This window comes from Grammomys surdaster, unplaced genomic scaffold (genome assembly GCF_004785775.1).
Source record: "Grammomys surdaster isolate TR1022 unplaced genomic scaffold, NIH_TR_1.0 140, whole genome shotgun sequence".
Taxonomy (NCBI): domain Eukaryota; kingdom Metazoa; phylum Chordata; class Mammalia; order Rodentia; family Muridae; genus Grammomys; species Grammomys surdaster.
In genome coordinates this window covers 12,604,063-12,617,474 of record NW_021604598.1, presented here as the reverse complement: position 1 = coordinate 12,617,474, position 13,412 = coordinate 12,604,063, and the positions used below count along the sequence as shown (strand labels likewise).

At 38.0% G+C, this 13,412-nt stretch overlaps 1 protein-coding gene across 1 annotated transcript in view; it reads right to left on the bottom strand.

Moving 5' to 3' along the window:
* Nucleotides 1-633: 633 nt before the first annotated feature.
* Mpp7 (membrane palmitoylated protein 7) overlaps nt 634-13,412 on the bottom strand; it is a 163,055-nt gene continuing 150,276 nt past the window's right edge. The window contains exons 13-16 of the mRNA XM_028763889.1: nt 9,325-9,418; nt 8,182-8,290; nt 6,139-6,282; nt 634-3,469 (exon numbers count right to left, since the gene is read on the bottom strand). Of these exons, the coding sequence (XP_028619722.1) occupies nt 3,290-3,469; nt 6,139-6,282; nt 8,182-8,290; nt 9,325-9,418 (527 nt within the window). The 3' untranslated portion in view covers nt 634-3,289. The remainder of the gene's footprint in view (nt 3,470-6,138; nt 6,283-8,181; nt 8,291-9,324; nt 9,419-13,412) is intronic.

Below are 13,412 nucleotides of genomic sequence, written 5' to 3'. Positions count from 1 at the left end.
AAACTGGTAATACTCGAAACCAGAAATTAAACAAGAAGTTTAGATTGAGGACTGGGGACATAATGCAGTGGTAGTTGCATGTATGCTTAGCATGTGAAAGGCTCCAAGTTTGACTCTCAGCCCCACAACGATCAATTGATGACTCACTTGATTGATTAACCTTGCTTTATCATGCAGTGTCTCTATTGGAGCAGAGCTGCGCTGACACAATGACTGAGCAAGTCAGAGTTGATTAGTTGCCCCAAAGAAGCCGGTTTGTCTTCCTAGGCCCAGATTACAAATTCTGCTTGTGTAACTGGATCAAGAGGAGAATATAGGATCCTGATTCCCAGAGGGGAAAGCAAGCAGAGGGTGAGAATAGTTGTTTCCAACATACTGGTCTGGACCATCCATCCCATTCTGCTTCTGCACATCTTCAATTTCTACTTGCAGACCAAGAGCAGTGAATGCCATCTGTTCAATAATCTTGATGAAAGCATTATTTGAAGAGAAATATGATGTTTAATTTTAGGCATGGAAAGATCAAATAAATTACATCATACCAAAGGACGGAATTTGTTCCACCATGGAAAAAGCAGCACAGGGTAGAACAATTATAGCATATTCATGTGCTAAACAACTTTCAAGCAGAGATATTGTTTGAAGATACTTTATTAAGATAAAAAACTTTCCATTACATTTATCTATAAATCCATCAAAGACCAAAGGAAAATAAATAAAAATCTGAATCTTTAGGGACATTTTTCACTCCATAGTTTTATAAATCTGAGTTTACATGTTTGCTCACTTATAATTACTACAGTTTAGGTACACTTGATGATTATATATAACAAGGAATGTCAGCCTCATAGACACCAAGTTTCCATATTACTTGGTAAAACCATGGTTATTGTTTCAAGTTTATTTCTAACTGGGAGGTGAAGGAGAATAAAAGCACTTCATACCAGGTTCAACTTTAAATGGACAAACAATGAAACCTTGTTTTTCTAATAGTGGATGGCACTGCACCCCAGAAACAAGCTGCTGAAAGCTAGGAGCAAAGTGTTCTTCTTGGTGGTGGGAGTGCTGAGGCCAGAGAACACAGAGCAAGGCCAATTGAGCAGCCTTCTTTTGGCCTGACTTATATGTTTTAATTAAATCTCTATGTAAGCATCAAGAAATAGACCAGGTAAGGCTACATGTCACCTGATTTCTTAGACTGCTTTATTTCTTTTTATTTAGTTAGTTTTTAAAGAAAGATGTTCAGCTGTGGTCTAACAGGTGCATACATTTACATTTTCATGACATTTCATCACCTCTACCACCTACCCCAAATTTCCCAAGCACTACCCCAAAATTGAGAATGAAGACAACAATCACCAAATGAAGAAAAACAATCAGCAAAGTTATCTGAGGTATGAACATGGGATACCTAAAGTAGTCCAGAACGTCCTATGCTGGATACACTTCTCATCATTCTTGGCATAGAAACTTGCTTTATAGAAGTGGAGGCATTGCTCAAGGGAGAGAATATTCCACCCAAACCAACTCGTTAAGATTTGTGCTTCTAGACAGGCCATGCAGGGCAGTGATTTCAGAATAGGAATCCAGTAGCCTTCCTATCTTTGTTTGAGCTGCATGGCTTTAATGAATAAACACAGAACTTCCATGGACTGTGTTCATTAGTCCAATGATCTGACTTTTGGGCTTGAACATGTAATGAGGTCACTAGAGAAGTTTTAGTTTCTGCTTCACACAGAAATTTGACATTGTCTTAAGGAAAGCTGGCCATGGACACCACTAAACAGCAGCGAACACGTAACATGTGTGTGGACCTATCTGCCAAAAGGTCCAATATTTACATGGAATGTTGACCTTGCTTATAAAACTACTATTTTAAATTATATCTTTACATACAATTTATCTTATGAATAGCCTCATTTGATAATTTAAAAATATGCCTTTCAAATATCTCACAAATATATAAAACTTCCCTACATTTTATTTTTCTTTAAACATGACATTTAAACTCTTTACAAAGCAACAAAAATATATTTCTTTGTATGCAAGTCATAGATGTGACGAATCCTCCATTGCCTAAACTGCATTCTCAGAGGACTCGCAGGAACCTGATCTATGATTGAACTGTGGACATTTGTAGTATTGCAAATTATTCACTTGCTAGAGGCCTAAAGCATCATAGAAAAAGAAACAATGTGATCAAAAGATTTAAAAATCCATCTTCCTTGGGAATAGGTTGAGATACAATCTGGCCAGTGTTAATCATTTTGTTGACAAAAAAATTAACACAATATAAGGTTTCTAAAACACACTTTGGAACAATTTACATGAATGGGGATTGCACACCAGAAACATGAGTATCTCTTCCTTCACTGTGCTCTAACACATTTTACATGTTTTTGAATATTTATCTCATTCTTATATATGTTGAGAAATTCCAAAGCAAGAGAAGAAAACATTCTGACTCCAGAAATGTCTTCTGAAGAATGACAGATTAAAGCAAGAGGTGCTATGTGATCATTCTTTGCCCTAACTCACAACCAGTTTTACTAGACCATGAGGAAAGGTTTTTTATCTACATCTATAGTATCAGTTAAGTCTGTTTCTAAGCCTGACGCAGTAGTACATTCCCATACTCGGGAGGCTGAGGCAAATGAAGGCTGAGTTCAAGGCTAGTGTGGACAGCATAGTGAGACCTTCAACTTAAACAGGAGAATCAGGTTTTTGCTTATATATTAGTGGCATCACCGATATATACTCATAAGGATTTCCTAAGCTATAATATATGAGCTATTTCCTCAAGAAAAGATTTGAGTTTCTCCTTTGTTTTAAGATGTGCACACTAGAACATATTTTGTAAGGGCAGAGCCTTATGTCCAGCTCAGTTAAATCTGTGATCTGCTCAAGGCTGCCAAGCCCATGCTTTCAACTGAGGGCATGCACAGTGAAGGGCTGTGAGTGCACCTAAGTGCAGGCGAGGCATGAACTCTGACACACACTGCCTCTCACATCAGAGACAGGAATAGGTTAAAGAAAACCAAGAAATACAAAAGTTTGGCTAAGACTATAGCACTGTGCAAATTTTGACTTAGATTATACAGTCATGTGCTTCCAATAAGGCTGTAAAAGACATAAATAAAACCAGCCCTGAAATTTTGACTTTGACCATTGAAGACTTTACATCTATGACAGTGATACAGATTATTAAAAAGAAAAATCCTACCAAAAATATGGTAGTTGACCTAACCATGCAACTCTGTAAAAAGACAATTAAGGACATTTCCCTGAGTTATGAATGTAACCAACTCACTGGGACCCAGTGGGTATCAGTCTCTAGTTTGTCAAATGTTGTTTTTAGCTCATTAAATGCCACAGCAAGATCATCATTTATTATGATTTTGTCAAAAAGATGGCCATATTGACTTTCCATTATCTGTGCTGATTTAATCATTTCTTGAAAGTCTTCTTCCTATTAAAAACAAGTAACAGCAAATTAAGTAAGCAGGCAATTGTATTATTTCACATAAATGAAAACATTCTACAATGACTTTACCTAAAGCTGTTTATGTTCAGACTTTAAATGAAGTAAAAAACAAAATCATCTTCACTACTTTTTTAGAGGTTTTTACTGCTAACACAAGCTTTAACTGAACTCTTTTCAGGGTCATAACTAACTCACCATTACATGGACACATTGCTGTTATCATGGATATCAGGGTGCTGCTGACTCTGATGCTTTGGCTTGGCACTATTCATGTTTGTTCACAAGAAAGAATGTATAATGTAAACTACTTTCTTAATGTTGAAAGCATTATGGGACAATAGTTCAAATGTCCCTTCTGTGGTTCAATAGAAGTGTTTCAAAAGCCCTGTGGGACCACATAGATTTTTAAATGCCAGGAGCTATTTTAGCTAAGTATAAAACTCAGGACAGTACATTAAAAAGTACAAGCCACATCCTCAGACTATGCCATTATTTATAAATTATGTTTACTGAGAGTTAACTTTAGTGCTAGTCAACAACTTAAAATAACAACATGTGACAACATCTGTGCTTTAAGGACAAATGTCACCATTTCAGAACAAAGAGCAAACACTGGGAATCAAAAGCAAGATCCATGCTTTATAACTAAAATCAATAGTTCACAAATTAATGAAGACTAAAAGAAAGCTAATTAGATGAAAGAAAAAAAGGGCTTAATATTTATTTGTTGGTTTTTGATTCAAAGGTAAAATCTGAGAAGAATGAAAACAAAAACAAAGAAAACTTGCGAAGAGTCAATGATAGGCCAGAGTGACTCTATCTTAAAATTAGAAGCCATCTTATTACACAGCCAAAATAAATTCATTTATGTTTTCTAATAAAATGTAAATTTGACCAGGATTTCACCCATTTTCTGAAATTTGTTATGTTCCACACCCTATATCCTGACCTTTACACCGGGAAGGTAAGATGTTCTGCCAAATAATTTTAGAATGTTCAGCCAAGTTCCTACGTAATCAGAATTGTTCTAGAAATACCCTAATCATTGAAAAATCCCCTAGTCTTATAGGTATTTTTAGCTATATAAACCCCACCTTCTCCTGTGTTTCATGCTATTTTCTGAAACCTAGCTTTAGGGAAATATCCTTATTTGATAGAAAATAAACATTGAATAATCTGACCAAAGAATTTGAATAATGGTCTTTACTTTCAGTGAGATTAATATCAGGACAGCCACAAACATCTGAAGCCATAGCATCCAATGATACTTGTACAAAATACGAATTTCATCAGGGGACAGTGTAGGTCTCCTGATCCTATGACTACTTTTTACTGTGTTAAAATATAAAATATATTCCTGCCAAGCAGCCCATTCCCTTATCCTTGGCCCATGTCAGATTCTTGCCAAGCAGCCCCCAAAGCTCTCTGCCTCTCCCCCTTTTTTATTTCATAAACAAGACTGAGCCTGTCTTAGGTAGTTCTGACAAGAATGCCTTCCTTACCCATCATGGAATATGCATTATCAAAAGCAATGCACTTCTGTCTTAGGTTGGTAAGGCTCTGTGCAGAATCTTACTCAGGGAGAAAGAAGTAGGATTCAGGCAGGAGTCTAAATCTTAGGCTAGAACAAAGAAGTAATTTCAGGCAGGAATCTAAATCTTAGGCTAGAACAAAGAAGTAATTTCAGACAGGAATCTACAGTTTAGGATAGAACAAGGAAATAAGCTTCAGACATGAAAATGACTTTGAGCTAGGACAGGGAAGTTGGCTCAGATATTTTGGTCATCCTGATAAGCCCTTAGAAACAGTGTTCATGGAACTTTGTTTATTGCCTTGCTTGTTCTTTGACTATTTGTGTTTATTGTCTTACTTGTTCCTTGACTATTTGCATCTATTATATTGCTAGTCCTTCAACCTAGAACTGACCTTAATACTTGCATGTAATTAAAATGGTATAAAAACAAAAAGGAAGAGGGGGTATAGGATGGGGGGCTCAAGGGAGGGGAAATAGGGAAAGGGGATGACATCTGAAAAGTGAATAAATAAAATATCCAATAAAAAATAAAATATAAGGCAATAAAACAAGTTATTACAGTTTTTGATTAGACTATTAATGATAAACAGAAACTTATTTAGAGACTTTTAGCTTTAAAAAGATTAAATAAAATTAAAAGCTAAGTAGTCTCTTATATAAATGACTGGCTTAGGAAAAAAAATCAACATTCATGCATAATACCATACTTTTGTTGTTCCTTTTTCTTTGTTTTGTTTGGTGGCATTGGAAATAAACCCAAAGCTAAAAGCCCTAAAACACAGTTGTTGATATTACCATTGTAGTTATTGGTTTGAGGCACATACTCTTGCTTTTTAGACCATATTGGTTTCAAATATGCCAGATAGAAGAGAATGACCTGAATCTTGAGTGCTGGGCATTGCAGGGGTGCATTATAATATCCAGCTCTACAAAATAGCTCTGAGTCAATGTAATATGAACATCAATTCATAGAAACAAGAACTTACAGTGCCACCAATCAAAATGCACATACTAAACCTTTTCAGAGTTCTCAATCACAACTTCATCTATAACACTGTCTAAGTACTGTGTACAAGTATCTAGGTGCTATTTATATGGTGGCTAAGATCATGACACCCACCGTGAAGGGCTTTGCAGTCCCTTGGTCATCTCTGCTTGAAATAATCTTTGCATTTTTTCTTGTTTCTCTCAAACGCTCTATTGATGGAGGTTTTATGAATATCACATAGGGCTTGAACTCCAGTGTCCTTAAATGCTTCACTGTCTACAAGGAAGAAAAGGAATTTTTTCATATTTCTTCTTAATCTCTTGCATTCTGGATTTTGTAAGGAGAAAATTTCTTAAAACCATTCTTTAATTAAACAGGTTATTCTTCAATCAGTTCTTGACAATGAAGGTGACAATCTCATTGAAAAGAAGTTAGAGAGTGAATGTGACTTTTACTTCAGATATTTTGAATTTAACCATCACTAACATGGAACACAGTGGCTAAAAACGTCAGAAAACTAGGTTCTAGATCACACTTCTAAAAGATGTGATGATTGGTAACTTCTTGTCTGGAAGCTATCTATCTTCATTACATTCTCTGTTAGAACCCTAAAGGTTAACAGTTTCTGTAGCCTCTGTTCTACATGCTGTCTGCCAGTCCCCCCTCCCCCCCACTCCTCCATAGTGTGTCTTGTTTATCTTTGTTTGGAGTCAGAGTCCTACTATTGCAGCTCAGGCCTGTCTGGACTCCTATTGCTCTTGCCTCAGTTTCCTGAGTTCTGAATTATAGGTGTGTAGCACCACACCTATTTTGTTGTGTTAATTTATTCTTCTCCCACATAATACATCCCAACCAGTTTCTCCTACCTACACTCCTCTCAGTCTCCTCCCACATTCCTCTCCTCTCCCTCAGATCCACCCCTCCTCCATTCCCTTTAAGAAAAGAGCAGGCTTTACAGGGATATCAACCAAAGACAGCAAAGTAAGTTACAATAGGTCTAGGCATAAACTTCCTTTCAAGGCTGGGTGGCTGGGTGAAGCAGCCCAGTAGGATGAAAAGAATCCCAAGAGCAGACCCATGCAGGAGTGATGGTTCTTGCTTCAGTCTCTGTAAGTCCATGTGAGTTCTGCATAGTTCATTTTTATGGTCAGTGTTCTCCTGGTGTCCCCAACCTGACTTCTCAGCCTCCTAGAAATCACACCTGGGTTTTTTAGTGTTGACTTCTGCAGACTGAACTGTAGTGATGGGAAACTGACAGAAGGGTCAGAACTGAAAGATACTATATTATTGATTTTCTCATGAGGGCCTTATCAGAGGCTGCATGTCTTAAGGAGACAGACAGGGGCGGGGGGTGTTATGGTGGTGAGGATGGGAAGGGGAGAGGAGATGGCAGGAGTTGATGGAAGAGCTGGAGAAGCTCAGGTGAAAATGCATTCATGAGTCAGGGAGTAACAAGGTCCACATATAGGCAGGGAGTTCAGACAAGCCGAAATCCCCCGCTCCTTCCTGGTGCCTGGACATGAGGCAGCCACCAACCAGCTTCTGTATTCCTCAGAGGTGTGGAAGTGCTTCTGGCATCCCAGAGCAGCACCATCATAGAAGGAGAATCCGTGACTCCAGGAGGACTAGGGCAATGCTGGGCTTGGGTACCAACCAGATGACAGGCAGTTTGATACAAGAAATTAAATGTTCTCACCCACTGGCCTTCTTAGTTCAAAGTTTCCATTAAGAGGCCCCTGGGTGATACACAAGGTTTCCTTTGGCATCTCAGATAAGATAGTATTGGACAGTGCCTCACACCTCTGTTGGGATTTAAATGTTTACACTGTGTCCAATACCAAAAATAGAGAAAGAGAACTGAGGTCTAAAATGTCCACTTTCAGACTATAAACACTGAGAATAATACATAACACAAAAGATGCTACATATGCAACAGTGTAATACATTATTAAAAGATCCAAACTAAGCCTGTGAACTTGACTGAGTAAAACCAAGAGATAAAAACATTGACCTCTGGGCTTCTTCCCATCTGTTTCTCTAGTAACATTACCTCTACCCCTGCCCTCCCTCCCCTACTCAAATGTCCCAACCTACATTTAAATGAGCAGACTTTATATGGAGCTCATTCTGAGATGACGAGGGTCATAGGGAACTGCACAATGCTCGTTTACTTACATGAGGCTGGACATCCAACAGACAAACTTTGTTCTTAGCTAGGACAGAGCGAACTGAGTCTATACTTGTACCATAGTAGTTGTTTTTATATTCGCCATACTCAATGAACCTGTAGAAGATTAAAAGTCACTCATCAGAATAGTCTGTGAATATGAAACAAGCAGGCAGCAAGTTATACTTCATAGGCAAAAGATATTTTTGCTGAATGTGTAAAAATTTTTTTGCTGTGTTTAATAAAATAAACAGAGCCAAGCATTTCGGCAAATGTCAATTAAAAAAAAAGTCTACATTTTCAAATCAGTAACACTTGCTTGTGTTACACTTAAGCCCCAAAAAGTACTTTGGTGCTATGGAGTGCTAATGCTTTCCATCACTCCCTTTCAGAACTAATGCAATGCAATAAAACATCGAATAAGCCAAACAATAGAAACTACTGGAATTTCACTGCACACTACAGAGTAACCGAGCTGGGCACTGGAGCCACAGGAGCTGGGAGGTGGCTAATGGAACCAGGGCAGGGATTATGTGCTATAAAAACACAGTCATAGGGCCAAACTCGAAGAAAGCATTTTGATGTTTCAATAAAATCCCACAATACTGCGTTAAAACACACCCTGCCTCTGATGCCCTGAAATAGCTACACCTCAGAAATGGAAAACTGGGGGAGGGTGGAGTAGGAGCTAGCTGGAGGAGCCGAGACGATGTGTTCAATACAGCAGTACGACATGGCAGCTTTATTCAACCATTGTGAAGAACCAATGTGAGACTGAGGTATATATGAAAAAGATCACGGGGAAAACATATCATTAACATATAAAATAAAGTCCTGCCCAAATTACATGTTGAGATTCAATTATTGGACTGGACAAAGGTTACAGAAACACACTGGGAAGCTTCCCTCAAGCTTAATCTACAGGCTTAGCTGAACAGAAACATAGTAGCTCTCTAATAGTGGAAAAACAAAAAGATGGAAACGTGTAATTGCTAACGGAACCTCCTCTTTTTAAGGGCTTCAAACATTACTCTAATAAATGAAATACATTTCACATAGAAGGGAACCCTAGGCTGTCTAAAAGTAGATATACAGATACCAGTTTAAGAACAACAGGAACAAAAAAAAAATTCTACAAAATTTTCACATACTTGTTATTTTGTACATCTGTCTCAAACAAATGTTTGGAAATAAAAATATATTCCACACCATCACTCTCTTGGCTTCTTCTTGCTCTAGTGGTGTCTGTAATTTGATAGAAAAAGAGTTGAAAAAATTCTAAAGAAGTTACCTTAGAGTATTAAAAAAGAAATCAAGTACATTAAGTCAGTTTCCTACACAGGATTTGAAACCATACAGGAAAAACAAAAGCAAATTAGCTGCTAAAATACAATGCAATATAAACTCAAACTTTTCTGCTGTTGTTACGATGTTAAGACTGAAGATCTGATTCCCTCACAGATCTGATCCTTACTCATACCTCTGAAGAATCTTTAAAACAAGTAAATACATAAAAGTAGTCATATGTGTAGACTTTAATCCACTCCCCAGAATAAGACCTTTTTTTTTTTTTTGCAAATAACTGGCTTATTATATTATCTACTGATCTCTATTTGCTGAAGTAATTGTACTGCTCACTAGGTGAAAGGTATATCCTTCTCTACATAGTGCATAGCATGTTGCTCCGTATAATTAACTAAACGAAATCAAATAACTCTAGGTGTTATTCCCCACTCCTGCCAAGTCATTAACAACATCTTAATTTAGGATTCAGCTTGCAACTTTTTGACAATGTTGCCTACTTATTTTTGTGAGAATTATAAAGGGACAAAAAACACAGGATAGTGAAAGACAAAATGCAATATTTTCAATGTGGACATACATATGAAACCATACCACAGCTCCACGTCCTGCTCTTACAGTCAAAACCCTGGACCCCTGACAATTATCTGAGCACCTTGAAAATACACAAGACAAACCAGGCATGGTGGTATATGCCTTTAATCCCAACACTTGGGAGGCAGAGGCAGGTGGGTCTCTGTGAGTTTGAAGTCAGCCTTATCTACATAGTCTCAAGACAGCCAAGGCTACACAGAGAAGCCCTTTCTTGAAAAAAACAAAAAACAAAACAAAAAAAGCAAACCAAAACAAATACACAAAATAGAAAGGGTATGAAAGGCAGAGAATCTGCATGGGGAAAGGCTGACGTTGTTCTCTTAGAAGCTGTGATGTACTATAACAAGACAGGGGCTAGATTCCTGTAGGTAGTTAGGAACAAGGGTCATGCTGCAACTAATCACAGATTTTATGCTGAAAACTCATGCTGGGTTTAAAAGAAATGTTAGGGTTAAAAGAGTGGTGGGTAACACCAGAAATAAGAGACCGTAGCTGGGTAGAGACAGCCTAGCTGAGCAGGTAAGAGAAAGGACAGGGGCCCTGGGAAGCAAGGTCAGTGTCAGCAAGTTGCTGGCTGACTGCCTCCCATGAAGCCCTGAGGCACATAGGCAAGATACTGGAAACTCCTAACATCCTCAAGCTTCTGATGAAGCTAAATCAGCAGTGTGTGTGGGTGTGGGTGTATGGGATGGGGAGTGTGAATTAGGAGTGTGGAGAAGTGGAGAAAACATAAAAAGGAACACATTAATTCTCTTTAGAAACCAACATTACGATTCAAACAATGGAATTTAAGATGTGAGTATGATTAGAACACACAGATCTTGGTCCAATGGAGAAAGAAGCACATGTATTTACATGAGTGGGCATGTGGGAGCACATACATGCACACACACACGCACACACGCACACACACCACATGGAAAGGCTTAGAGAACTCAACTAAGATATGCACAGAAGCCTCATACTCTGAGTCAGAGCATACTGAAACCACAGCACATACAAATGAAGGGAACTCAAGGACTAAATATAATACAGCTGACAACATTATAGCCTAAATGTATGAATTGTTTCCAGAATTTAGATGAGGAGATGGAACTAACATATTCAAAATGTAAAAATGTAATCCAAAGCTATGCAACATAAAAGAAACAAGGGCACATTACTAATTCTCAAGGGAAACAACAACAGATAAAATCCCCTCCCCACCCCCAATGGCCCAGAGGTTAGAATATCAGACTTTAAAGCAGCTATTGTAACTATGCTTCAGAAAGGAAAAAGTATCTGAATTGGACTGAAAGCATGAAAATTTACCATAGAAACACAAACTATGGATGAGTAAGTAGAAATTCTATAACTAAAAAGTTACAACATGACAGGAACAAACCACTAGAAGGCTTGGCAGTATAAAAGAGCTTAAAAGAAAGTCAGTGAGATTGAAGACAGAGCAATTACAAGTCACAGACTGTGAATAACCATGAGGCAAACACGAAGAGGTATAAATGGAAGACCAGGGCCTATATACAAACACTGAAATGTCCATGGTATGTGTAACTGAGGTACTGGCATGTGTAACTGGGGTGCTGGCATGTATAACTGGGGTCCCAATCACGAAAACAAACTGAGAACGGTCAGCAAATAGTCCTGGGAAGGCTTAATGACCCTAAACCTGTAAATGTTAGGGGAAAAAGCACAAACTCACACACTGCAAAAGCCCATCAGATCCCAAAACAATTATTTTAAAAAGCCAAAACATGCTTAGATATTTACACACAAATCCTAAATCCTCAGTGGTGACAACATGACTTGGAAGCCTCTGGAACTTGAGCAGCATGGGGAGTGATAACCCCCAACTATCTCAGGGGGAGTGATGACCCCCAACTATCTCAGGTTTCTTTCTGTAAATTAAAACATGAAATCTATAAAATAACATTTTTACCTAACTGAAAGAAAAGAGTTATCAACCAAACTATCTTTCAGGAAAAAGTGGCAAAGTGGAGACGTTCTCAGATGAAACAATCCAGTGCTCATCACAGACTGTTCGAGAAAAGATTTTTCTAGATGGAAAGAAGTGATAAGGAAACTTGACTCTTCAGGAATAAAATGGTAACACTCAAACAGCCTGGTATGTAGACCCTTTCTCTTCTTCCCAATTCAATGCACACCCCAACCTAGTCTTGTGATATCTAAAAGTGCTTAGCATATGGCTTTGCCATCCTTCTACTTGTTTAATCAAGAGAAATAAAGACTCATGTGTTGTTCAATTCTTGTACACAAAGTTCACCATAATTGTCATATTTGTTAATAAAAAAAAGTGGGGTGGTGGAGGAACCTCAGGACCCCAGGTGAGTATGCAGACAGACTGAGGTTAGCTCCATGCCAAAAAATGCTACCCAAGAACTGCTGATGTTTGGGACATTGCAAATTCACGCTAAATAAAAAAGAATGTGCAAAGACAAATTGTTTTTCACTACGTAATTCAACATAAAGTGTCAAGGACTACAACAGTCGACAGTGAGGAGTGCGAGCAGCACTTGACAGGTGGCAGAGGGGAAAGTCCAGGAAGTACCTGGACATTTCTGAGGTGGAAGTTCTCATCATGCCTGTGATAATGCTAACACATATTCGGACACAGGCTGAAACAGACCTATGTCCATTCTACCTACTTCTATTGTAGCTTTTAATAATGTTTAATAGAAAACTAGGGAACTAGAAAAGCTGAAAATGTAAAAATTTAATTAGACATTAATTAGTTAATGAACTGTGTGGGGTATATACCACAGTAGGTGTTAACAGGATAACTTCCTGGAGCTGTTTCTTTCTAACCATCATGCAACTTCTAGGGATCAAACTCAGGCTCCCAGGCTTGGAAGCAGGCTCCTTTCCCTGCTAAGACATCATGCCAGTCCCAAAGCAATGAACTTTTAAGGCAAAATAGCTTCAATTATGTCCCAAATACTAATTCCCTTTACCAAACCAGCAAATATAATACAAAGCCCCTTCAACAGTCTCATACTCCTCTCCATGGAGCACCAAGAACTGGTGGTGTTCTTAATGGAATGTCACAGTCTTTCCAAAAGTAGAATTAGAGACCAATAGATTTTATTCCATCATGAAAACTAGCAACACATTTCACAGTAGGAAAATATTTTGTTGAGTACGTATTATATGATACATACTCAAAGCAGAAATGTTATTTAAATGAGTGCTTTTTCTGTGTTTCAAAAGGGGCTAAATCCATTTATTAATCATTTTTGTAGCTGATATTTGCTGGTGTCCCTTTATCTAATAGAAAGATTGAGAGAGAGAGAGAGAGAGAGAGAGAGAGAGAGAGAGAGAGAGAGAG